The sequence below is a fragment of the Aethalodelphis obliquidens genome, unplaced genomic scaffold, assembly GCF_003676395.1.
Source record: "Aethalodelphis obliquidens isolate GAN/ISIS:26980383/991018 unplaced genomic scaffold, ASM367639v1 scaffold27, whole genome shotgun sequence".
Classification (NCBI taxonomy): Eukaryota; Metazoa; Chordata; class Mammalia; order Artiodactyla; family Delphinidae; genus Aethalodelphis; species Aethalodelphis obliquidens.
Genome location: NW_020837971.1, coordinates 16,097,341 through 16,123,705, shown reverse-complemented (window position 1 = coordinate 16,123,705; position 26,365 = coordinate 16,097,341). Strand labels below are relative to the sequence as shown.

At 47.8% G+C, this 26,365-nt stretch overlaps 1 protein-coding gene across 6 annotated transcripts in view; it reads right to left on the bottom strand.

The window, feature by feature from the left end:
• Positions 1 to 26,365, bottom strand: part of OGDH (oxoglutarate dehydrogenase) — a 76,873-nt gene that overhangs the window by 12,209 nt on the left and 38,299 nt on the right. For 5 of the 6 annotated variants that reach the window (XM_027124031.1, XM_027124029.1, XM_027124030.1 and 2 more), the window contains exons 5-16: positions 19,961 to 20,076; positions 16,663 to 16,817; positions 16,377 to 16,523; positions 15,762 to 15,852; positions 15,206 to 15,385; positions 10,905 to 11,033; positions 2,567 to 2,746; positions 2,074 to 2,226; positions 1,274 to 1,376; positions 971 to 1,099; positions 472 to 622; positions 104 to 231 (exon numbers count right to left, since the gene is read on the bottom strand). In XM_027124031.1, coding sequence (XP_026979832.1) covers positions 104 to 231; positions 472 to 622; positions 971 to 1,099; positions 1,274 to 1,376; positions 2,074 to 2,226; positions 2,567 to 2,746; positions 10,905 to 11,033; positions 15,206 to 15,385; positions 15,762 to 15,852; positions 16,377 to 16,523; positions 16,663 to 16,817; positions 19,961 to 20,076 — 1,662 coding nt within the window. The remainder of the gene's footprint in view (positions 1 to 103; positions 232 to 471; positions 623 to 970; positions 1,100 to 1,273; positions 1,377 to 2,073; positions 2,227 to 2,566; positions 2,747 to 10,904; positions 11,034 to 15,205; positions 15,386 to 15,761; positions 15,853 to 16,376; positions 16,524 to 16,662; positions 16,818 to 19,960; positions 20,077 to 26,365) is intronic. The other variant, XM_027124033.1, reaches the window with a different exon arrangement.

The window sequence follows — 26,365 nt, the reverse complement described above, 5'->3', positions numbered from 1 at the left end:
GGGAGGAGGGGAGAGTGGGGCGGAGGGGAGGAGGGGCAAGGGGTGGCAGGGGAAGCAGCGGGGAGGCGGCAGGGAGGAGGGCCTCGCAGGCTGGGGTGCTCACCCAGGACCCCGTACTCGGACAGTGAGCTGTTGCACACGGTGTAGGGGGCCTGGTTGGGCCAGAGGTGGTTCATGGGGATGCAGGTTCTCTTGTCCACATTCTGGTCGTGCAGCACGTGGTGGCGATGGCTGAGGGAGAACAGCACCGATTAGCGGCAGAAGCCAGCCCCGTGCACCGCCGGGGGAGCACAAAGCCCCGTTCTTAACAGAAGCGTCTAATCAGAGCAGGGAAAGGGTGCTTCTGGGTCTGAGCAATGGGATCTAATGATTTGCTCCTGGCAGGGATTTTCTTCTGGGAGAGGAACTCCAGAGCCCTTCCTTTCCATCTCCCATGCTTTGAAGGGCCCACAAGAGCACCGGGACCATTACCTAAAAGTGCCCCGCTCCACGTCCTGGCCGCTCAGCCGGATGTGGATGCCCTCCTTCAGGAGGGAGCCGAAAGCCATGTACTCCGCCAGAGCCCAGTCCACCGTCCTGTTCTTCACCAGCTCCCCACGGGTCTTCAGGATCCGGCTCAGCCCTGCAGAGACAGGGTGCTCACCAGCCGCCCAGCACCCCCTCTCGGGACAAGAGCTGAGCTTCCTTCGGCCCAAGCTTTTGGGAGTCCTGACTCACCGGGAGAGTGGGGAAGGGAGCTGAGTGGAGACCAGGCCAGAGCGGCCGTGACATCCCATCCCTTCCTCCACTGCTCCGCCGGCTGAGGACCTCGCCGGGGCAGGGGTGAGGTGAGGCGAGGGCTTCCCTCATCCAGCCACCCCGGCCTTGAACGAAGCAGGGACCTAAGGTGGGCGAGGACTGGTCTCATGCTGGGACACAGTTGGCACTGGACTCGGCCCAACACTTCCAAAGGTCCGGGTGGCGCCCTTACCTCCGTGAATGGTGAAGTTCTCCACAGGCACGGAGCTGGCCACGTTCCCAATGTGCGCGAGAATATCCTCCGTCAGGCCCGTGGAGGGGCAGGTCATGCTCCTGGGCTGCCCGTCCAGGGTGAAGAAGCCTAGCAGAGAAGGGGCAAGCTGACGCACAGGTGCCACTCCTCAAGGAGCCGTGGACACGCGAGATGCTGTGCAGAGGTGGCCAGGACCGAGAGCCGAAGTCAGGGGTCCGAGTCCAGGGCCCACAGGGTGTTGTGGAGCGGGGAGGGGGCTCATTGGTGGCGTTCCTCACTCACCAGGCCAGGGGGAGTCCAGCCAGTGCTTGATGTGCAAGATCTTCTCGTCCTTGGACCTGGTGAAGGCCTCCTCACAGATCTTGTCATACTTGGAGATCTCCTCCTGGAGGGTCGGGCCCGACACAGCCGTCAGGGCCACTCTGCACAGGGCACGCCAGCCACACGGCCAGTGCGCGCCTGCACTTCCTGAGTGCAGAGTCCCTCAGACTCCACTGGCCTCCAGGCCTTCTCCTCCCAACACGCATCACCCCTGAGGTCTGTGGGAAGCTTCCGTTTTATTGTTTTCATTCCCGTAGCTGCTTCTCCACAGTTGCTGGCTGCAGATCCTGCTCTAAGTTGGAGCCCTGTCCCCGCCCACCCTCTCACCATATTCTTTCGGATGAGTTCTCATGGCTCCGAGCACAGCCCCTGAATACGAAGCCCTGCTCCATTTCTCCGTCACCCTGCACGGGCCTTCGCACTCATAACCAGCCAGAACTGACCAGGTCACAGCAGGCCCTTTACGAGCTGGATCCCTCATCAGCCTCTCGCCCTCTCACCCCTGTGCACTGGACTCCGTAAGCCAAGGAGGCCACTGCCTTGTGCCAAAGTGCTCTCAGGTCCCACCTCCCTCACCCAACTCCTCAGTAGCCTGGACTCTCCAAGAAGTTATGCACCGAAATGCTATAGTTGTAAATATTTCACGTGTTCTCACTTGGATCCTAATTACTCTGCGAAAGCGAGCATTTGCCCTGTGGTGGGCCTTCTCTATCCCTCCCTGGCTCTGGAAAGGCCCACTGGGACCAGAGCCGGGGACGCACCTCATACTCAGGCTGGTTGACCACGCCCTGCGACACCAGCACCTCGGCGTACTTCTGCAGCACGGGCTTCTGCTTGCGGATCTGCTTGTACATGAGCGGCTGTGTGAACATGGGCTCGTCCATCTCGTTGTGGCCATTGCGTCGGTAACACACCTGAACACAGCCAGGAGACGCCAGCATCACGGACCATGTTGGCTGGGACCCAGGACCCACGAGGACCTGCCCCCATTTCTCCTATGTGACACCTCAGTTTACCTCTTCTAGAATTAGGGTCCTGTCTCTCACTCCTTCACTCGCTATAATTGCTTTGACTGTCACATGAGATGAAACGAGAGTGACCTGGGGCTATCTGGGGACAGGATTCCAACTACCTTCTTCCCCAGGTCAGGTCACCCAGGCCGAAGATGCAGGAGCCCTCAGGAGGGGCACTGAGGTGCCCTGGCTCTAGGGAGCCCTGACCCCTCTCTTCAGGACACGGGCTAAGGTCACTCACCAGGTCCACCACCACGTCCTTGTGGAAGGTGCTCCTCCACTCGGCTGCCACCTTGCACACGTACATGACTGCCTCCGGGTCATCCGCATTCACGTGGAAAATGGGGGCATTCACGACTCGGGCCACATCGGTGGGGTACGGTGAGGAGCGGGCCATACGTGGGTCGGTGGTGAAGCCGATCTGCAAGAGACAGGCAGCTTGGCCAGGGAGCTTGGGCATGCTGCTGAGCATGGGTGGGGCAGAGGTGGGGCGGGGCAGAGCAGGCCCACCCTCCAGGCCAATGGCAGGGTGGAACCAGGACAGGGGGTGGAGCCGAGGGCAGGGCAGGAGCAGGAATGTATGTGTCTGAGGGTGAGGGTGGGGCTAACGGCAGGCAGGGTGGAGCCTGAAGGCCTCTTGCTGGAGGCCACTTGGCTGCCCTTGGCCTACTCTAAGACAGTTCCCAAAGGCTATTTTTTTTTAATTGTTTTTTTTTTCCTATTCTGGTAACAAAATTCATACATGTTCAACAGTTTGGAAGACAGTTTAATGAAAAATTAAACAAAGTCACTATATTCTACCAGGTTCAGTGTAAATATTTTGATGTTTTCCTTTCCAGATGATTTTCTTTGCATGCATACATATGAAATATAAATATAAAATTTCAGATCCTATCATTTCTGTAGTTTTGCACTTTGGTCACTTAACATTAGCATTTTTTTCTTTGAAAAGAAAATTAAAGGCCTCACCACTTAGATGTACTAAAACTTAATCACATATTCGTAATTTTATAACCTGCATTTAACATTTATTTTCATGGGGATTTCCCTGGTGGTCCAGTGGTAAAGAATCCGCCTTCCAGTGCAGGGGATGTAGGTTCATTCCCTGGTCAGAGAACTAAGATCCCATGTGCTGTGGGGCAACTAAGCCCGCGAGCCACAACTACTGAGCTCGCGCGCCTCAGCGAGAGAGCCTGCGTGCCACAAACTACAGAGCCCACGTGCCACAACTAGAGAGAGAAAACCCACACGCCACAACTAGAGAGGAGCCCGCATGCCACAACAAAGAGCCCACATGCCACGACAAAAGATCCCGCATGCCACAGCTAAGACCTGACGCAACCAAAACAATAAAAATAAAGAAAACAAATACCTAAAATTTATTTTTATGGACTACTTCAAACATATAGAAAGTATGATAATACTATAATGATCACCCGTGAACTCACAAGCCCAAATGAACAAATCTTAACAGTTTCAGGACTTTTTATACATTTCTGCTACAGCGGGCCCACACACAGAGAGCACGGCCCTGAAAGTGGAGGACATAGTTTCTACGTGTTGCAATATGCATTCGATGTGTCCATAAACAATATATGGTATCTTCTTAGGCTTACTGTTCACTAAAATTTTGATATCATTCAGACTTATGGAAAAGTTGAAAGCATACAGAGAACTCCCACACAGTCTTTACTCAGATTCACCAACTGTTGCCATTTTGCCCCTTTTCTTATTCATGCTCTTTCCATTACACACGCACGCACACACACACATTTTTCCTAAACCATTTGCAGGTAAGTAGTAGACGTCCCTATTCCCTAAAACATGGACATTTCATTACCAGCCAGAGTGCAGTTCTCGGCCCAAGCAATTTAATATTACAGAATACCGTTATCTGACCCTCAGTAGACACATTCCACCAATTGTCCTAACGATACCCAGTCTTTCTTGCCTCAGTCCTGTATCCAACCCAGCACATCACCCTGCATTAGTTGTCACCTCTCTCTAGTCCCCTTTAATCTTGAAGCCTTCTTGCTTTTCTTGGGTTTTCATAGCACTGACATTTTGGAAGAGTATTTCCATGTCTTTTAAACCATAGAGATATATAGTCTATGTACCTTACATATGGTGTCATACTCTATATGCTGTGCAAATCCTTTGCAACTTGCTTTCTGTTCAATATTTATATTCATGGTTCATCCAGGTTGAAACATGTACCTCTACTTCCTGTAGTAGAGCTTAGTGAAATCTAAGTACTGAATAGTATATACCACAGTTCATTTATCCATTCTCCTGTTGTTGGACATTTAGTTGTTTCCAACTTGTGGTTAATACACTGTTACTGTACACATTCTTACGGAGGTTTTCTCCAGCAAGCACTGAGTTTCTCTGCAGTACTCGTAAGGGAAAACTAAGCTACAGGGTCAGAACATTGCACCTAAATACTACTGAGTGCTCTCCAAAGTGGTTGTACCACTCACCCTCCTACTAGCAGCATGAGTAACCTGCATTTACACTCCCCATGTTGTGACCGTTTCCCCAGGATATTAAATATTTTAATGATTATATAATACTGCTTCCTACGGCTTTGCCAAAATTTATACAAAGACTCTTTGGTTTTTATAAACATTCTTTTTTTTTTTTTTAACTTTTCCCTGAAAAATCTTTTCTTAAAAAAATAAATTTATTTATTTATTTTTGGCTGCATCGGGTCTTCGTTGCTGTGCATGGGCTTCCTTTAGTTGCGTCGAGCAGGGGCTACTCTTCGTTGCACTGCACGGGCTTCTCATTGTGGCGGCTTCTCTTGTTGCAGAGCATGGGCTCTAGGTGCATGGGCTTCAGTAGTTGTGGCCCGTGGGCTCTAGAGCGCAGGCTCAGTAGTTGTGGCGCACGGGCTTAGTTGCTCCGTGGCATGTGGGATCTTCCCTGACCAGGGCTCGAACCCGTGTCCCTGCATTGGCAGGCAGATTCTTAACTACTGCGCCACCAGGAAAGCCCGATAAACATTTTTTTTTTTAGTAAGTTTTTTTGTTTTTTGTTTTTAAAATTTATTTTATTTTTATTTTTGGCCGCTTTGGGTATTCTTTGCTGCGTCCCGGCTTTCTTTAGTTGTGGTGAGTGGGGGCCACTCTTCATTGTGGTGTGTAGGCTTTTTGTTGCGGTGGCTTCTCTTGCTGTGGAGCACAGGCTCTAGGCACACGGGCTTTGGTAGTTGTGGCACACGGGCTCAGTAGGTGTGGTTCGCGGGCTCTAGAGCGCAGGCTCAGCAGTTGTTGCACACAGGCTTAGTTACTCCACGGCATGTGGGAATCTTCCCGGACCAGGGCTTGAACCCATGTCCCCTGCATTGGCTGGCGGATTCTTAACCACTGCACCACCAGGGAAGCCCCCCCACCCCGCCCATAAACATTCTTATACAAAAGCATTTAGCAACTGATGGCTTCCTTAGAAGAAAAATTCAGAATAGGAAATCCTACGTGTGTCCTTAGAGAAACAAGAGCCTCAGCAAAGCACGTCTTTCCTTTCCTGCTACAGATCTTACTGGCCCCATGTCATGATTGATATCATCAAAAACAGTAAAAAGATTTAAGAAAACATTAGCAAAACTGTAGTTCTTACAGAAGTCTGAGAATTCTTTATTTATTTATGATGAATTGCTTTTACATAAACTCCTTTATTACACTGACTAAAGAAAAGATTAGAAATAGTCACAAACTGATGAGAACATTAAAAAAAGATGTACCAGGGAGAATTCTGATGAGCACTTACAGAGAACCTTGATCAATCCCAGGGTCCATCTGGGTCTCGGTCTCCCCATAGGGAAATGAGGGTAGGGACCAGGTAAGACAGTGATCATAATATGAACATGACAGCTAGAACACCACAGAAAGTGAACTGCTTCGAAGTTTTGAGACCTCAGTCCCCCAGCTGCCCTCCCCAATATCCACCACTGTTACCGACTTCATTTTTTTTATTTTTTAAAAATATTTATTTATTTATTTGGCTGTGCCGGGTCTTAGTTGTGGCATGCGGGATCTAGTTCCCTAACTAGGGATTGAACCCAGGCCTCCTGCACTGGGAGCTCGGAGTCTTAATCACTGGACCATCAAGGAAGTCCCTGACTTCTTCATCTTTAAACACATATGGTGGGTGTACGCATACCCACCCACTCACACACACACACAGAGGTGCAGCTATACTCCACGTTCTGCTCTGCACTTCTTTTCCCCACTTAACGTACCTTAGAGTTCATTTCAACAGTATATATAGATCCTACTCTCTCAAATGGTTTTATTACATTCAGTTGCAGTTAACTTACATTAGTGCTTCTTTATGGGCCAGGCACTATTCTGAGCACTTTATGTATATTAATTTCTATGTATTAATTCATTTAAGCCTTGTAACACATGGATGGATACATCATAAACTACTTAACCAGCTCCCTACTGATGTAGTGGTAGAAACTCTGGTTTCTAGTCTTGCTGCAGCAGTCATAGCTTCCCCACAATGCCCCTCCATACTATTTACTTATTTCAGTTTTGTACATTTATTTTTTCTTCCAGTTTTATTAAGATATTAATTGTGCAGCAGTGACATATATATTATGTACATATTTTATATATATATATATATATATTTTGGGCCACACTGTGTGTCTTGCAGGATCTTAGTTCCCTGACCAGGGATCAAACCCTGGCCCTGGCAGTGAAAGCACCGAGTCCTAACCACTGGACAGCCCGGGAATTCCCCAAGTGATATCTTTAAAGAAGACATTTGGGAGTGAGTGTACTAGTAGGAAAACCCCACGAAGTGGAACTGCTGTGTTTGAGAGCCAGAGGGGACGTGAGAGGCAAATGGTCTATCCTGGTTGGAGCCCTGTTTCCTTCAACCCTGCAGCTCTGTCCCTGGCTGCCCCCATCCACGCCACTACCCCTGCTCCCACATGTGCTGGGCGCTCTGCAGCTTGCAGGGCTACTGCGTCAACCTGCAGATGCAGCTGGGTGGGCCTGAAGGCCCCAGATTTGGCTAACTAAGGCCCTCACCCAACCCGGACTCTGCACCTTCTTCCCTGTCCCGTTTTCAGTGTCTTCCCCACCCTATTAAATTTTATCCGGTGCAAAAAAAAAGGAACAGGGGGCTTCCCTGGCAGCGCAGTGGTTGAGAGTCTGCCTGCCGATGCAGGGGACATGGGACATGGGTTCGTGCCCTGGTCTGGGAAGATCCCACATGTCGCAGATGGCTGGGCCCGTGAGCCATGGCTGCTGAGCCTGCGTGTCTGGAGCCTGTGCTCTGCAACGGGAGAGGTCACAACAGTGAGAGGCCTGCGTACCGCAAAAAAAAAAAAAAAAAAAAAAAAGGAACAGGTCTGATTGTTGGAAGTTCTTTTCATTCAGCTGAAATCTGCTGCTTCCTGGTAACTGCTATGCATTGGTGCTGACTCTGCCCATTATATTCCTTGCTTTGTGAAGCATTCATTTATTTGAAAACAGCTCTTATGCTTCTAGGAGTCTTCCATCTTCTGGGCTACATGGTCACGGCTTCCTTTTAGGGTAATTTTCCAGACACTATGCCATCCTAAGACTCTCTCCTCTGGACACAGTCTCACTTAAGTTCAACCAAAATGCTTGACCTTCTGTCATAAGAAGTTTGACAAACCAAAGGCTTACCTGTACTGTATTTGTGTAATGTGATTCTTTTTTTTTTTTTTTTTTTTTGTGGTATGTCGGCCTCTCACTGTTGTGGCCTCTCCCGTTGCAGAGTACAGGCTCCAGACACGCAGGCTCAGTGGCCATGGCTCATGGGCCCAGCCGCTCCCCGGCATGTGGGATCTTTCCGGACCGGGGCACGAACCCGTGTCCCCTGCATCGGCAGGTGGACTCTCAACCACTGCGCCACCAGGGAAGTCCATGTAATGTGATTCTTAAATTGAAATACTGTTAAATGTTTATATTGCCAAGACGGAAGGTTTCAAGTCAATGAATGAGAAATAAGAAACTAGAAAGAGAAGACTAAATTAAACCCAAAGCAAGTACAAGGAAAGAAATTACAAAGAGCAGAAACCAATGAAATAGAAAACAGGAAAACAACAGAGAAAATGCAATGAAACCAAAGCTGTTCCTTTGAAACCAACAACAAATCTATATAACCGAGAAAAAGAGAAAACACACAAATTACCAGTATTAGGAATGAAAGAAGGGATAAAACAACAGACCCTAATAAGAGAACATTGGAAATGTTATGCTCATAAATTTTACAACTTAAATGAAATGAAAAAATTCCATGAAAGACAGAAGTAACCAGAGCTCACTCAAGAAGAAACAGATAACCTGAATAGTCTTGTATTTACTAAAGAAATGGAATTTACACTTAGAAAAAAGTGCTCATAGGGACTTCCACTTCAGGAAGATGGAGGAGATGTACCTTTCCCTCCTTCTCCTGCTAATAAGTACAATTAAAAACCCAAGGCATTATATATATAAGACAAACACTGAAGGCAGACAGAAGCAAGCAGATCAGCCGGGACCTCCGGTCCCGAGGAACGACTTGTGATCATTCCCAGGGCTATCTTTTTGCCTCATATAGCCCAGATTTAGGGCTAGGGAAGCAGGCAACTCAGAAACGCCAACAGGCATAGCAAAAAGACGTTTCAAGGAAAGTGGCTCTCTCTGGCCAGAAGACCAGGAACAGGCCACCTAGCAGTACAGAAGATTTTTAGACAATCATCACCCTGCTGCAGCCAACCCCACAGAAAACACCATGGCCACCCCCACTTGCCCCATCAAAGGCCCGGTGTCCCCAGCAGCCCCCCTAGGCTTCTGGTAATTAGGCAACCGCTCCATCCCTGGTATTAGTGGAGGCTACTTGGGAAGCAGTAACAAAGCACCCTTGTCCCACCCTCTGTCCCCTCCCTTCCCTGGGTATCAACAGACCTGGGGTGGGGAACCTGGACCCCTACCCCACCTGGCAGTAACAAGTGTCCCCCAACCCCGACCCGCAATGTCCAGAGGACACCTCCTATAACAGGAGATTTAAATAAGATTCTGAATTTCATAACATATCCTCAAAATGTCTGGTTTCATAAGAAATCACTTGTTATACCAACAACCAGAAAAAATCTTAGCTTGAATGAGAAAAAGCAATCATTAGAAGCCAACACTGAGATGACACAGATTTTAGAATTACCTCACAAAGACTTCATAAAATTAAAATTCATAAAATTCAAAGCAAACTTCATAAAAATACCTCAATAAAAATTATGAACATTCCTGAAATACATGAAAAAATAGAAACTCAGCAAAGAAACAGAAGATACAAGAAGAACCAAGTGGAAACTTTAGAGTTGAAAAAACAAACAAACAAACAAACCCCCCCCGGGGGGGGTGGAAATCAGGGGAAAAAACCCAAACCTGAATGGAGGTGCTCTATAGCAGAATGGAAGGGAGAAAGGAAAGACTCAGAGAACTTAAAGATGGAACAGAAATTACCCAATCTAAACAAATGGAGAGGGACTTCCCTGGTGGTGCAGTGGTTAAGAATCCGCCTGCCAATGCAAGGACCACAGGTTCGAGCCCTGGTCTGGGATGATGCCACATGCCACGGAGCAACTAAGCCCGTGTGCCACAACTACTGAGCCTGTGCTCTAGAGCCCGCGCACCACAACTACTGAGCCCACATGCCACAACTACTGAAACCCACGTGCCTAAAGCCCGTGCTCCACAACAAGAGCAGCCACCGCAATGAGAAGCCCGCGCACCACAATGAAGAGCAGCCCCATCTAGAGAAAGTCCACGTGCAGCAATGAAGACACAACGCAGCCAAAAATAAACAAATAAATTAATTTAAAAAAAAGAATAAATAATCAAAAAAACCCCCAAAAAACCGCACCAAAAAAACCCAACCAATCAACCAAGCAAAAAACTCCTGGGATGGAATTCACCTGACTCTGGAGACTACTCATGGAAAAACTTTTTTCTTTAAAAAAAAAAAAATCCCCCTGTGTCTTGGGCTTCCAATCCCTGTGAATGATCTTTGCTGTACTCTTCCAGATTGAAGACCATTCCTGTTAGCATCTCAGCCCCTACCCAAAAAGGGGTCATCTGTTTAAAACACAGTTCAGAGGTTGTTTTTAGACCTTTCTCTTTCCTTGGCACCTTTTCAATATCTATTTTATGAAACAACCTATAATGAATTATTTCCATTAAAATTAATATTTTAAGAATATATAATGCCATGAGAAAACACTGTGGTAAATAAGAAGTGGATATAAAACTGTGTGTATGGAACCCAGTTTCTTAAAAGAGGAAAGCCATCTATATGCTTGGGGATATGGAAGAAAATATTCTGAAATAACACCATGATCTTAAACACTGTAATTAAAATCTCTCCACTTTAAAGAAAGTTTCCTGTTTGACCAAATTTATTAATCAGAAAACAACAAATGCATTAAATGATGAAACCATGTCATTCTAAGTAAGGCTGATGTGAGCGTAGAAGCCTCAGGAGAAAGTCTAATTGATGCTGTGGCCTCCACAGCCTTCTCTGCTGCAAAGACCCCAGAGCCCGCCTGGAGCCCAGGTTACCTGGTTGTTGACGACCACGTGGACAGTGCCGTGAGTCGTGTAGGACGGCAGGTCACTCAGGTGGAAGGTCTCGTACACGATGCCCTGGCCGGCAAACGCAGCATCCCCGTGCAGAAGGATGGACATGACCTGCAGACATGCAAAGGAGACCCCAAATGTGACATGGTCCTGACCACCACGTCCACAAGGCACACTGGAGATTCAGTCACAATCCACTTTTCAAAAAATGATGTATTTTGAGATAATTTCGAACTTAGAAAGAAAATGGCAGGAAGGCACAAAGACCCCCCAGGCCCCCCCAGCACCCCCTTCCCCCTGAGAATGTGCTCCACGAGGGTGCCCTCCATGTCTGCACACCAGCCACCCTGCCATCATCTGCTGCAGAGCCAATGCCCACCACCCCTGAACCCACCACGCAGGACCCTCTCATCAGGAAAGCAATGCTGGCCCAGACCCCACGTGGACGTGCTCTTAGGGCCACGCCTCTTTAGCCTCTCGACCTGGAGCAGCCCATTGTGTCTCCCGTCTCCACGTCGCGGACAGGCCTTGGGCTCCGATGGTCCTGTGTGACCAGACTCAGGAACGGTGCATTCCGTACCAGAGGACGCCAGAGCTGGCCTACCCCACGTGGATGAAGTTGACTTGGATCACACGGACAGGTAGCTGTCTGTTTCTCCCTTTTTTTTTTTTTTTTTTTGGTCACGCTGCGCAGCACGTGGGATCCTAGTTCCTCAACCAGGGATCGAACCTGCACCCCCTGCAGTGGAAGTGCAGAGTCTTAACCACTAGACCGCCAGGAAGTCTGTGTTTCTCCCTTTAAACTCGCCATTTCTCCTCGGTAACGAGAACAGTGAGGAGAACTTCTAGATCTTGCTCCTTACCACACCTCCACCCACCCAGCAGCCTGAGCGGCACCCCGGGATGCTGCCAGGTGTCACTCCTGCCTTCACGCGCTGGCATTCCATAAAAGCTTTCCCTTCTCGACTTTTATTTATTTGTATTAATATGTGCTCCCGGATTCCTGTTTTATTCAACTGGCTGTAACTGACCAGTATCTGTAGTTATTTGGATGCTCACACTGCCCCATACTTGGCGTGGGGGTCCCGTGCCATCTGGACAGGTCCCATGGCTCGTGGGGGCCTCCGTGCTTTCTGGCACAACAGAGATTTCAGCCCCCTGCTGCACTGTTCCTGCCCAGCCCTGGAATCAGACACTTCTCTGAGGAGCCTGGTTCCTTCAGTGGAGGACGGCACTGAAGACTAGTATTTGTGTGCTCATCACCACTAGAAACATCACACTTCTAGGCTCTTTCAGCACAGAGCCAAAAACCAGATGCACAGGTTCACGTACACAGAGATTTCTAAATCTGTACACTGTACAACTGTGATGCCTCCAATTCCAATCCTTTTTCTGGGTCTTCCTCCTTCTGCATTTATAAACATCTCCTACACCGTGAGACACTGTTCTCACTGTCCTCAGCACATTACCTGTTTGCTTGGTACAGCCCCACGGCCCTGCCACCCCTGCTCCTTGACGCCCTCTTGCTGTGTTTACTCAGCTTCTGTCACCTCCCTGGTCCGCAGCGCCAGGAAGAGAAGGTCCACGTGCTCTTCAGGGACAAAAATCTAGATTTTTTTTTTTTAGCAGAACCCCACGTGTCCTGCCCTGAAGGACACAGGGACGCTGTCTGGGACAGGTGGAAGTGGACACAAGTGTCGGGTCTGCGCAGGGACCTCCTCAGAGGATTGCAGCCTTGCCAGGGCCCAAACGACCGGGGGACACGGTGCCTCTTCCTGCTCGCCAGGACGTGCGTTTCTCTGCAGAGCCTTCTCTGTACAACCTCGGCCTTCTGCCGTCGGGCACCTCAGGGTCAGCCTCCCCTCTCCTCACGCTGTTTCTCTTGATCTTCTGGAGAAGCTGTATTGTGCCCCTTGCTAGGTTGCACTCGGTCCCTTGTGTTCCTCAGCGCAGCGCTGCTTGCTAAAATCACACACCCTGGCGGCCCGATCTGGACCCAGGTAGGAGCGGGCCTCCGTCCGTGGCAGGCCACCCGCGGCGCTAGGGAGCTGCTTTCCCACATGAATGCCCCAAGGGCCACATCAGCCCTGAGCCAAGCTGGGTCAGGCTCAGTCTTGCACCAGGTTAGAACAACCTTGGCCACATTTATAGAAATTACATAGTTTTTTTCTGAAACACTGAAGGTTATGTAACAAACACTCCAGCTCCCTGGATTCTGGGTTTAACAGAAATCAGATAATTGCCTAAGGGTTTGGGAAGCGTAGCCAGGAGAGCAGGTGTGAAGGACTGGTGGGGTCTGGACCCGCCCGCTGAGCACGGGCAAGGGTGGGCTCAGATAGAGGGGCGGGGGCAGGGGCCTGGAGGGATGGGCCGTCCACGCCAGGCAGGGCACTCCCATGGACAGGGCACTCCCTCAGACAAGTGCCTGGTGACCACACAGGGCTAATCAGCCTCTCCTGGCCTCAGGATGGATTGCTGTGATCATCTGAAGCATGTTAGACACCCTCCACCACTTCTCCCTAGTTCTTTCATTCCTTTTCAGGACGTCTCCAGCATTCTAAGCAAGCGATGCTGGAGTGGCTTTTCGTCTGTAATTTATGAACGTGGATGTCACAAAGTTTTCTGCAATCCTGTTCCCTTCCCTGGCCCCAAATGCCTGGGCAAGGGTTCCAGCCACAGACAGCGGAAATGCTGGAGGCACTGGTCACTGATGCTGGTTTCCTCCCTATCCGTCCCCGGCCACTGTGTCACTGGTGGTCTCGGGGGCTGCACAGGAAGCCACTTTCTACCCTCTTGGAGTTTCTGAGGCACCATCCAGGCCCCCAAGCTCAGCAAAGTAACTCTCATGTCCCGACACCCTCCCCGTGGGCCACACTCTTTGTGGTGCAGGAACCACTTCCTGTTCCCAATGCCACCTCTGGTCGGGATCCCGTTACCCTCTAACCGTCCAAACACAGTACGAGTAGACTCACAGTGTTTTAAATTATAGAACCTAGTAGACTAATGCTTGGTTCCACCTCTAAAAAGTCTGACCTCTCTCCAGGGCATCCCTGGGCCAGGCTGCCCTGCCCAGCTCCTCCCTGCTCTGCCCACAGCACAACCCCACCTCCATCCTTGTCCTTCTTTCATCGCCAGAGAATGTCCTTTTCTTCCCGTCTACCTAAATCCTGCTGTTTCTTTAATTAAATATGACAACTACCTACTCTATCGATGAGAGGATTTGTCTGCCTTTCATTCCACTTCCTTCCACACCCATATACCTCTTCTGAAGTTCTTTACCAGTGAACCTGCAGCTTTACATCACATTGTGTATGTTCTGTTAGCTTCCTCACATATGACCCTATTTCTAGGAAGAACAAGAGATGCTTGAGAGTAGGGTGGTGATGCTGACTTTGAACATGCCCCAGAATGCACAGGCAGACATTACAAAAACTTGATTTTTCTTATTGCTTGGCTTTGAGGTTATCATTAAGTAATAAGAACTGTACAATTTGTTACAGACAGACTTCTACTTTGAGGTTAAACAAGGACAAACAGTTAAAATCCACTGAGGATTTCTATACGTAAGTAGGCTGTCCAACCAACATTAAACATTCAGTGTCACACACCTGGAAAATGCCGGTACCAGGGCCCTCCGGAACTCGAGCTGTTCTCCATCTCTAAACGGTGCCACCCTGCTACAAACTCGAACACCTCTCCTCCCATCTATCAGTATTTTTTTTTTTTTTTGCGGTACGCGGGCCTCTCACTGCCGTGGCCTCTTCCGTTGCGGAGCACAGGCTCTGGACGCGCAGACTCAGCGGCCATGGCTCACAGGCCCAGCCGCTCCACGGCATGTGCGATCTTCCCGGACCGGGGCACGAACCCGTGTCCCCTGCATCGGCAGGCGGACTTTCAACCACCGCGCCACCAGGGAAGCCCCCCATCTGTCAGTTTTACAGTTCCTCCTTTAGGCTCACCCACATCTTTTCCTTAAGACTCTCTCCTCCTGTTCAGTGACAAAGGCTCTTTGTCCGCCATGATACTGTACAAGACTAGCTTCTCCACGGGTGTGGTGACAATGAAAGCAATCTACTCCCCACCTAGCTCTGGTGGTCACAACTTGGAAGGAAGCATTATCTGTAACGGATTAATTTATTAATACTATGGCCACTCTTTCAAGATCCATTCAGAATATTTTGTTAAATTCCAGAAACATGAGGTCTGGGATGTGCCTGAGGCTGTGAGCCGGTCCTGGACCACCTGGCCTCAGGGCTGCCCCTGGCCAGCCCCCGTGGCCTTACCTTCTTTCCCTCGGTGTCCCCGCAGTAAAACTGCTCAGCTTTAGTCTTGCCCATCACCACGGGATCGGCAGCCTCCAGGTGGGAAGGGTTCGCCACCAGCGACAGGGTGATGTTCCTGTCGGTCACACGGTTGATCCGCCGGTGATACATGCCCAGGTGGTACTTCACGTCTCCAGAACCCTGAAGGTACAAACAGTCAGTCTTCATCCTGGGCGTGGAGATGCTTACTCTTCACGGCAGCCCTGTCCTGTGTTATTTCTCCTCCCAGAACCCCCATTCCTGGAAGGATGGAAGGCCTTTCCCCAGAACGGCTCTACCTAGGGCACAGGGAGAAGGTCCCTCAACCAGAGGCGCACATCCCAAACCCCAGCGGGGAGGACTGCGGGGGCTGCCAAGCCTCTGATCTCTCTTTTCTCCGGGAGGTCGGCCACCGGCCACCTCCTTTGTGAGTGGTATGGAGGATCCCAGGCCCAGGTGCTTCCGGAGAAACAAGTGGAACCAGGGTCTGGTGTGGGTCGGAGCTATGCTAGTTTCTAAAAGAAATCAGGTGTCTCACCTCATCAGCTGCCTCCAGCTTTGAGTCGAACTGACAGAAAATCTGCTCCAGCTCCTTCCTGATGACGTTTGCAAGCACGTTCAGCCGCCCTCTGGTACACAGAGGAGCGAGCAGGGCCTGAGCTGTGTTCCGGGCAGCAGGCAATGCTGTTCTAGCCCCTTCCTCCCCCGATGGACAGGCAGTGCCTCGGTTTGCAGCCCGAGAGGAGCTGAGAGCAGAGCTGATGGGACACTCAGCCTCTGCTTGCCCGGCACCCAGGGCCACGACGAGGTGGGAGGAAGAAAGGTAGAAAACGGAGAAACACTGCCGGCCTGCGGCGAACGCTCCACCCTCAGCCTCTGCTGCCGCCTCAAGCTGAGGTCTCCGCTCCACGTCACCGAGCAGCCTTCCCTCTAGGTTAACCTCCCTCAGTGGTGATCCCGACAAGGGCATGAGGCCAAGATGCCTGCCTAAAACCACTATGGCCTTGAGTGTGACAGTGGCTACTGAGGGAGGGGGATGCTGTGGCGATGGCTGTCCCAGGACAGGGGTGCAAGTGCGTTCCAGGCGAGCCAGCCTCCTTGCTTGCCTAGTGCCCCACCCCGTGCTCTGGATGCATGAAGGGCAGCCAGGTACCTGTGCGGCATCCCCATGATCACGTAGTCCACTCCGTTCTCACTTGACTTGTCAATGATGGTCTTGAGGGCAGGAATCAGCACCTCGCAGCCTTCGAGACCAAAGCGCTTCTCAGATGACCACTTCCGCTGCAGGAACTCCTCAAACCTGGACAGGAACCAAGCCACTCTGAAGAGCCAAGTCACCAGGGCCAACCTTGCTCTCGTGGGGCTGTGGTCACGCTCCAAACCCACCCACCCCTGTCAACAGGCTGTGCCACACTGACGGGACCAGTGCAGCCCCGTACCTGGTGGAGCGCACTAGCCGGGCCAGCAGGGTCCGCTTCTCCTCGTTGGTGAACTGCATGATCCCAGGCGTCTCGAATTTCTGCCGGATCCACTGGCACTGCTCCAGGTCATTGATGAACATGAACTCCACCCCAATGTGCTGGCAGTACGCCATCTGTTTTTCACACACACACACACGATCAAGGGGATGTCCCCACAGGCGTGTTGACTGCCCACTCAGCCAGAAGGCTGGCAGGAACAGGTGGCCTCCCTTTCAAATGCAACAGAGCCAGCTGTGATCTGGGGTACCAAGTTTGGGCCCACAACCTCCTCTCACTCCGAACCTGGCCATGAAATACTTCCTCCACAGAGTACAGAGCCCAATAGGCAGGGAGGGGACAGTGAGAACCACTAAGCCGAGACATGCTCCCCTCATGGCGGGAGGACAGAAGCACCAGCCCAGGGACGGGGAAGCTCCTGGGGAAGACAGGTTCTCTGACCTCAAGGTCAGACTGTGCCCACCACCCTGAGAAAGAAAGGCCCTGTGCTGCCGGTGGATATCACAGCTCAGTGGCCACTTAAGTTAGCAGGCTTTTATTTATTTATTTTTAAAATTTATTTATTTATTTATTTATGGCTGCGTTGGGTCTTCGTTGCTGTGTGTGGGCTTTCTCTAGTTGCGGCAATCTGGGGCTACTCTTCGTTGCGGTGTGCGGCCTTCTCGTTGTGGTGGCTTCTCTTGTTGCAGAGCACGGGCTCTAGGCACGCAGGCTCCAGTAGTTGCGGCACGCAGGCTTCAGTAGTTGCGGCACGTGGGCTCAGTAGTTGTGGCTCATGGGCTCTAGAGTGCAGGCTCAGTAGTTGTGGTGCACAGGCTTAGCTGTTCCACGGCATGTGGGATCTTCCCGGACCAGGGCTCAAACCCATGTCCCCTGCATTGGCAGGAGGATTCTTAACCACTGCTTTTAGGAATTTAAAAAGCAATGCCCTGGTGTGAAAATAATTTTTTAAAATTAATTAATATATATATATTGGCCACGCTGCACATCTTGTGGGATCTCAGTTCCCTGACCAGGGATCAAACCCGGGCCACGGTAGTGATACCGCTGAATCCTAACCACTAGGCCACCAGGGAAATCCTGACAATAAGTTTTAGAGCCCACAAATGCCTTTCAACGTCTTCGCAGCAGTCATGCTGACCAAGCACTTAGAGGGCCGGGTTCTGCTTGGTGGTTCTGTCTGTGACCCCCTTTGGTTTTCACAACAGACATGGAAACTGGCTGGCACAGTGCAGGGTGAGGATGCACCTGGGATCCCAGTGGTGGGTCCAGATGTGACACCAGAGCAGGGGTGGGCACCTCTGCATGTTAATTCTATGATAATGAAACAAAGGGACATTTGCTTGAACTCAAAATAATGGCCATCCACAACGCGCTCGCTATCATCCTAGCCAAGAGGAGGAAAATCTTGCCTAGGGACAAAAAGAGGAAATGGAGCTGGGAAAGACCTTGGTGTTTAAGGTGTTTTCATTAACTCCAAAACTATATTTCCCTGAGGACACCTCATGTGATAAACTGGGAACTTTTAAACGATGCACAAGAAGCCCAGGGATGGGGGGTGCTGGCCTGCCTTCCCTGACTTCAGAGCCAGCGCGAGTCACCACTTCCACCGGAGCTGTACAGTGACAGTGCCCTGATCTACTGAGCCGCAGAAGAAAGTGTATTTCTACACAAACACATTTGAGAAAACATGGCCCAGCCACAGCGTCTGTTAACATGAACCTTGAACCTTCCTCCATCAGCTTAAAAAAGGGCGCATCTTCCCTGGGACCCAAGTCTGAGTTGTAAGCCTAGCAGAGAGGAGAGGAAGGGGTGGGGAGAGAGGGGAGGGGAAGGGGAGAGGGGAGGAGAGGGGAAGAGAATGAAGGTAGGGAAAGGGGGAGAGGAGAGGGAGGGAGGAAGTGGGGAGGGAAGAGGCGGGGAGGGGGAGGGGGCTCCCTCCTTTACCCATGGAGGCAGGAGAACACGCCCGTGCTCCTTATGCCTGATGGGCAGTATGTCCATTACTGAACAATTAAAGGCTCAAAGGAAATTATTAGGTCAAAAACAGTATGTCTCCATTATTATCAGCATGAATTTAGCTATTAACTTGGACACATAGTTACTGGGCCCCTGGATCATATTTTGTTTCTCCTGTCCTTGGCTCAATCCCCAGGAGAAAAGGGCAGGGAGTTTTAGGTGCCGATTCTTAGCTTCTCTCTCTAGTGAGACGTTAGGAAGCCAAGAAATTGCACTCGCTCTAAATATTCAAAGAGCTGCAAGTTGATTATTATGTCACAGGACCAAGAACATACTTAAGCTCTGTCAGCTCACACAGCCGCCCAGTGCACGCACATGTCACGTGTAAACATACCTAACCCACCATCATCGGGTGAGTGTACACAAATATCTGTAAACAACGAGAAGGGGTATTCCGAACTGGGACAAGTCAGAATGGTAGGCTCTCTTGGAAGAGCCCTGGACGTGGGGCCCTCTGGGGACAGGGCGTGCTATGGCTGGGACCCCTGGAGTCCAGGTCCAAGGGTCCACAACAGCCCAACTCCTGGGTTCTGGCACTGGATGAAATGAGAGCCGTGCATGGCTCTCTGCCCCTTTCAAATGCTGGATCAGTACAACCTGGGGCTCGAGCAGTCGCTTGTAAACACAGCTGCGTATCCCTATCTCTGGGAGATTTGTAAAAATGCACATTTCCAGGCTCCAAAACCAGAGCTGACTCAGTTGGTCGTAGGTGGGCCAGGAATCTCCCCAGGCGTTCCTATTCAAGTTGGCTTGGGAATGACACCCTTTATTTACCTAATGCTTTAGGACACTTTTTTTTTTTTTTTCCTGGTACGTGGGCCTCTCACTGTTGTGGCCTCTCCCATTGCGGAGCACAGGCTCCGGACTCGCAGGCCCAGTGGCCATGGCTCACGGGCCCAGCCGCTCCGTGGCATGTGGGATCCTCCCGGACCGGGGCACGAACCTGTGTCCCCTGCATCGGCAGGCGGACTCCCAACCACTGCGCCACCAGGGAAGCCCAGGACACATTTTTTAAAGTCGGAAGCAAAGTCTACATTTTGTTATGGTTGATTGTAAAAATAAAAAAACATGGAATTTCATCAACAAAATAGCAAAAAACAGAACAAAACAATTCCCCTTCCCTTACATTAAAAAAATATATAGGATCAAGAGAAAAACAACCTAGTCTGGAGGCCTCCTGCCAACACAAGTTTTTAGCAAGTTCACTGAAGTTTTCTGGAAACGACTTGTGTTTTCTTACCTCCAGGCGCCGGATGATCTCCCGCAGCGGAAGGGCCGACTCCTGTCCGCCGATGAACGTGGTGGTGGGCAGGTGGAAGACCTTGTCCAGGTCAGACTCGTCCAGGCCGTAGAACCCTACGGGGGTGAGGAGAGATGGGCACAGCCATACGGGGGCCACAGTTTAGGAAAAGGGGGAGGGACTCCCCAGGGGAGAGAAAAAAGAAGAACAAAATCATAAAAACCTCTGTTATGTATGAAAATAAATACTATATTACAGCCAGAAACACAAACTTTAGCAACAAACAGAAGCTGAGTATATTACTGGCATCACAGGTAAAGGAGAATAAATTCATATGATGCATATATTAGTCCAGTGCACCAATTATTCATAATTTAGAGAAAAATGTATTTCAAGGCCCCACAGACACAAAGCGATTTAGGTTTGAAAAGGCACTGGGTAAGTCAATCAGAAAGCAAATGAAAAACAGTTAAGGAGAGAATTCAAGTAGAAAATGAGGAACTGGACTAGACTAGGTCATATATGTCTTAATGGTGATGGCTTTTGTATGTGGTGAGTGGAAGCTAGGAGACTTGAGAAGTGAGGGACAGTCACCAAGAAAGCCCAGTGGCCTGCGGGAGAGCTGCCAGGCAGAGGCTTCCACAGCCACCTCTGATGAAGGACGGCGCCATCTCCTGGAAGACCTCCAACTGCACATAAAGACCCATCCTCCAGACAGTGCTCGTAAGTCACAGATCTGATTATCGCTCTCCCCAGTCCAATACCGACACGTATTTACTGACTAATTGCTAAGGAACCGACTATCACTGACTCATCACTGCTATTTGCTGAGCACAACGTGCAAGGTGCCTCCTCATCTGAAAGCATATTTCAAACTGACAAACACGTGATGGAGCGGAGGGGCTCTTTCCAGGGCATTATGCGCTTGTTTCATGTTGCAATAATTATCAAAGGGGAAGAGACTTGGAGGAAAACTGCCCAGTGACACTATAGGTTAGGCTCCCACCCACAAGATATTGGCTGGAGTGAGGCAAGGTGCAGTTCACAATCCCAGACGCCAGGATGAAATGTGAAACGAGCACCCACAGTCTCTAACACCTGACTGTGCAAGATCAGACAGTCTCCCATTTCCTGGCCTAATTAAGTGTAAATAAGACAGAGGGCCCAGTAAGGGACCCAAGCAGTCGCTTGCAAACACAGCTGTGTATCCAAATCTCTAGGGAATTTGGGAGATTTGTAAAAATGCACATTTCCAGGCTCCAATGCCAGGACTTGACTCAATTGGTCGTGGATGCGCCATGAACATCCCTGGATGATCCTATTCAAGCTGGCTTGGGAACCACAGCTTTTATTTATCTAATGCTCTAGGACACTTTTTTTTTTTTTAACTTTTAAAAGCAAATTCTATGTTTTTCAACCTTTTTTTGTTTTATTAAAACAAAAGCAACCTGGCTTTTTTTCACCTTGGGGTGGTGGTGGTGATGGTAGAGTGGCTTGGTTAAGCTATGCACCCGTTTCCTGCTGTTATTCTATCAAGAATGAGGATGGGCCATCACGTGGGCCTGATAAAGCATGGCTCTGGCCCTTCACAGCCCAGCTCTCAGTGTTTATGGAGGAAAACCAGAGTTATTTGGGGGACACTTTTCCTAGCTCATGGGAACACTCAGCAGTGGGGGCTAAGGGAACCGGGGTATCCAAAGAGTGCACACTCTGTTGGGAACAGTTTGAACATTTTGATTGTGGAGTTAACCAACGACCTGTGTGTCCCAGAGGAGAACGTGGGCTTGTCGTGACCTTTCAGCATGAAGAGCCCTTGGCCTCACCACATGTGTGATTCTTCATTTCCAGCACCGTGAACTGATCATTCTTGGGCTCTACTACTGAACTTCAAAACTGCTGGCCTTGCCTCTGAGTTCTTCAGTCATTTGATAACTTAAATCTACAGACGTCTGGGAAGGTAGTATAGACATATGCCTACCTATTCCCCCACCAAGTGCAACTAAAAACCCCAGATATCATATATAAAACAAATGTAAGATGACGCCAAAGGGTGGAGAAAAAAGCCAACCAGCCAAGGAGGTCCCTAGGTTTCCTTTTGGGCTCCCATATCCCAGACTTGGAGCAAAGAATGTGGAAACTTCTACAGGTGTAGACAGAAAAAGCCCCAACAAAAGCTGCTCTCTTTAAAGGACCAGGAGAAAGGCAGCCTCGCAGGACAGAAAACTTTTAGACTGTAACTGCTCTGTTCCACCCAAACATACGGAACACACTGCAGCCCCATCAACACCCTTGTCAGGCTGCAGTGCACTCTGACCTCTGACCCCACCCAAAGGTTTCAAAGAAGGCCCAAGAGGAAGCCCAAACTTTCATTCCCTCTGGGAGGTAATGCACTAGCCCACTCCCCCACCCTAATGTCAACAGAGACTTTGGGGCCCAGAATGTCCATCTCCACCGGGGAGTAACTAGGTGGGCCCCTCCCTACCAGAGCAGTGTTCAGAGGAGCCTTGCTACAACAAAGATTTCAACAAGATCCCATCTCATAATACCCAAAACGTCCTGGTTTCAATGTTAAAAAAAAAAAGAAAAATCACTTATAACAAGAACCAGGAATACGTCAGATTGAACGAGAAAAGATAATCAATAGACACTAAGATGTTAGAATTATCTAAGATTCTCAAGAAGCCATTATCAAATGATGTCAGTGAGCAATTAAAACATGAGAGAGACATGAAAAAAAAAATTAAGTCTCAGCAAAGACACAGAAAGTCTCTGCAAAAAATTAAGATACAAAGAAGCACCAAATGGGAAATTTTGAAACTGCAAAATATAATAACCCAAATTAAAACTGAGTAAACGGGCTCAATGGCATTATCAGAGGACAGAGGATCAGTGAACTTAAAGGGAGAACAACAGAAATCAACCAACCTGAAGAATACAGAGAAAACAGATTGGGGGGAAAAAAAACGGAAGAAAGTCCTAGGGACATGTGATGCTGCAACAAAAGATTTCACAGTTGTGTTGACGAATCCCAGAAGGAGAAGAGAAAGCGGGAGGCTGAAAACTTCCCAAATATGGCAAAAGACTTACTCCACAGACTCAAGAAACTCAGTGAACTCACAAAATAAAGCCAAAGAAATCCATGTCAAAATATGTTACAATTAAACTTCTGAATTTAAAGACAAAAAATCTTGAAAGCAGCCAGAATATACTGACACTTTGCCTAGAGGGCAAAACAACTCAAATAACAGTGGATTTCTCAACAGAGGACAAAACAACAGAGGACAAAATAATAGAGGATTTCTCAACAGAAGCCATGGAGACCAGAAGGAAGTAGCACCACACTTACCAAGAGCTGAAAGAAAAGAACTGTTTCCCCAGAATCCTATATACAGTGATAATATCCTATAGGAATGAAGGAGAAATCAAAACATTTTCAGATGAAGGGAACTAAGAGAATCTGTCATCCTAAATGAATGGCTAAAAGAAGTTGTAAACAGAAAGGAAATGATACCAGAAGGAATCAGACAAGAGGAACGAAGAAAGAACATGGAACTAAAAAATACAGGTAAATAAAAGACTTTCCTTCTCCTCGTGGGTCTTCTAAATTATGTTTGATGATTGAAGCAAAATTTGTAATATTATCTGATGCAGTTCTAAACATATGTAGAGGAAATGTTTAAGATAACTATATATTTTACATGGAGAGAAGGAAGGGATGTAAAGGGAGGTAAGTACACTTCACTTGAACTGGTAAAATGATGACACCATTAGATTGTGATAAGTTATGTAGTGATATAACACCTAAACAGCCACTAAAAAGGCTAAAAACCACTAAAAACACAAAGAGAGATGATCAAAAAGACTATACATAAATAAAAATGGAATTTTAAAGTATAGGTTTAAAAACCTAGAGGAAGTCAGGAAAAAGAAAGCAGAGAAATGAATAGGGCCAAACAAAATGAAGGATAAAATGGTAGATTTAAGCCCTAACATATCAATAGTTACATTAAATATAAATGGTCTAAATATACTACTTAAATGACAGAGATTGATGGAGTGGATTAAAAAAACAGGACTCGACTATATGCTTGACTTCAAATACAGTGATTTAGGCAGACTGAAAGTAAAAGGATGGAAGAAGATATGTCATGTAAAACATGTCCAACAAAAGCAGGAGTAGCTATATTATCATCAGATAAAATATATATTAGAGCAAAGAAAATTACTAGAGACAGAGAGGGACATTGTATGATAAAAAGATCAATCCACCCAGAAGACATAGCAATTCTAAATGTGCGTGCACCAAACAACAGAGATGCAAAATATGTGAAAAAAAAACACCAAAACTGAGGACTGAAAAGAAAAATAGACAAACCCACAGTTCGTCTGGAGGCTTCAAAGCCCTTCACTCAATAATCGACCAAAAAAGTAGATAGAAAGTTGCCAAAGATATAGAAAGACTCTATAACTGACAGGATCTAATGGACATTTATAGAACACTTCACCAAACAACAGCAGAGTATGCATTCTTTCCAAATGTCCATGGAACAAATGCCAATTCAGACAACATAGTGGGCCATAAAAACACCTCAACAAATTTAGCAGAACTGAGGGACTTCCCTGGTGGTCCAGTGGTTAAGCATCTGCCTTCCAATTCAGGGGATGTGGGTTCGATCCCTGGTCGCGGAACTAGGATCCCACATGCCATGGGGCAACTAAGCCTGTGCGTTGCAACTAGAGAGAAGCCAGTGCGATGCAACTGGAGAAGCCCACGCGCTGTAACAAAAGATCCCGCGTGCTGCGACTAAGGCTCGATGAAGCCAAAAACAAAAAAATTTAGCAGAACTGAAATTATATGGAGTATATTCTCCAACAACAATGGAATCAAACTAGAAATCAATAAGAGAAATATAAAAGGAAAATCTCCAAATTCTTGGAAACTAAACAACACCCTCTAAATAATCCATGAGTGAAAGAAGAAATATTAAGGGGTATCAGAAAATACACTGAACTGAATGGAAACGAAAATACAGTATGTCAAAGTTTGTAGGACAGCTAAAGCAGTTCTGACAGGGAAATTTATAGCAGTAAATGCAAACATTAGAGAAGAGGAAAAGGCTCTAATCAGTAATCTATAAGATCTTACCACAAGAACCTAGAAAGAGAAGGAAAAAAAAAACAATATAAAGAAAGCAGAAGTAAGGAAATAAAGATAAGAACAGAAATCAATGAAATTGAAAACAGCAAAACAGAAAAATCAATGAAACAGCTGGTTCTTTGAAAAGATCAGTAACATTGACAAACTTCTAAAAGGACTAACAGAAAAAGAGAAGACACAAATTACCAGTATCAGGAATAAAAGGGGATATCAATACAGACCCTGCAGATATCAAAAAGATACTAAGGGAATACTATGAACAACATACACTTGACAACTCAGATGTAAACAAACCATTCCTAGAACAACACAAACTGCTGTTACCCACCCACTATGAAAGAGATAATCTGAATAGCTCTAACTTTTAAAGAAATCGAATTCATAAATAAAAAGCTTCTGAAAAAGAAATCCAAACCCATATGGTTTTGCTGGGGAATTCTACTGCATGTTTGAAGAAGAATTAACACCAACTCTACACAGTCTCTTTCAGGAATTAGAGTAGGAAGAAAACTTCTCAGCTTATTTTACAAAGCTAGAATTACCCTGATACCAAGAGCAGACAAAGACAGAAAAAAAAAATTACAGACCAATATTTCCTATGAATACAGATACAAATACATATATATATAGATGCAGCAATATGCACAAAGAATTATATACCATGACCAATTGAGGTTTATTCCAGCAGTATATGTAAGTTGGGTTCAATACTTGAAAATCAATCGATGTAATCCACCATTGATCAGGAACAAAGCAAGGATGTTCATTCTTATGCCTCTTAGTCAACATGGTACTGGAAGGTCCAACCAGGGCAATTGGGCAAGAAAAGGAAATAAAAGGCAAACAGATTGGAAACGAAGAAATAATTGTTCCTATTTTCAAGTGAGATGATTGTCTACCCCCAAAATTCTAAAGAATCTACTAAAAAAAAAAAAAATCCTAGAATAAGTGAGCTCAGCAAGGTCACAGGACACAACATAAAAACAATCAATTGTACTTCAAGATATTAGTAATGAATAGATGGACACTAAATTTTTTTTAAAAACAGGAAGTACTGACATGTAAATCTAACAAAACATATACAGAATTTGTATGCTGAAAACTACAAAAAGCTGATGAAAGAAATCGAAGATCTAAATAAGTGAGACATACTATGTTCATGGATTGAAGGGCAACATAGTAAAGATGTCAATTCTCCTTAAATTCATCTATAGGTTTAACACAATTCCTACCAAAATGTCAGCAAG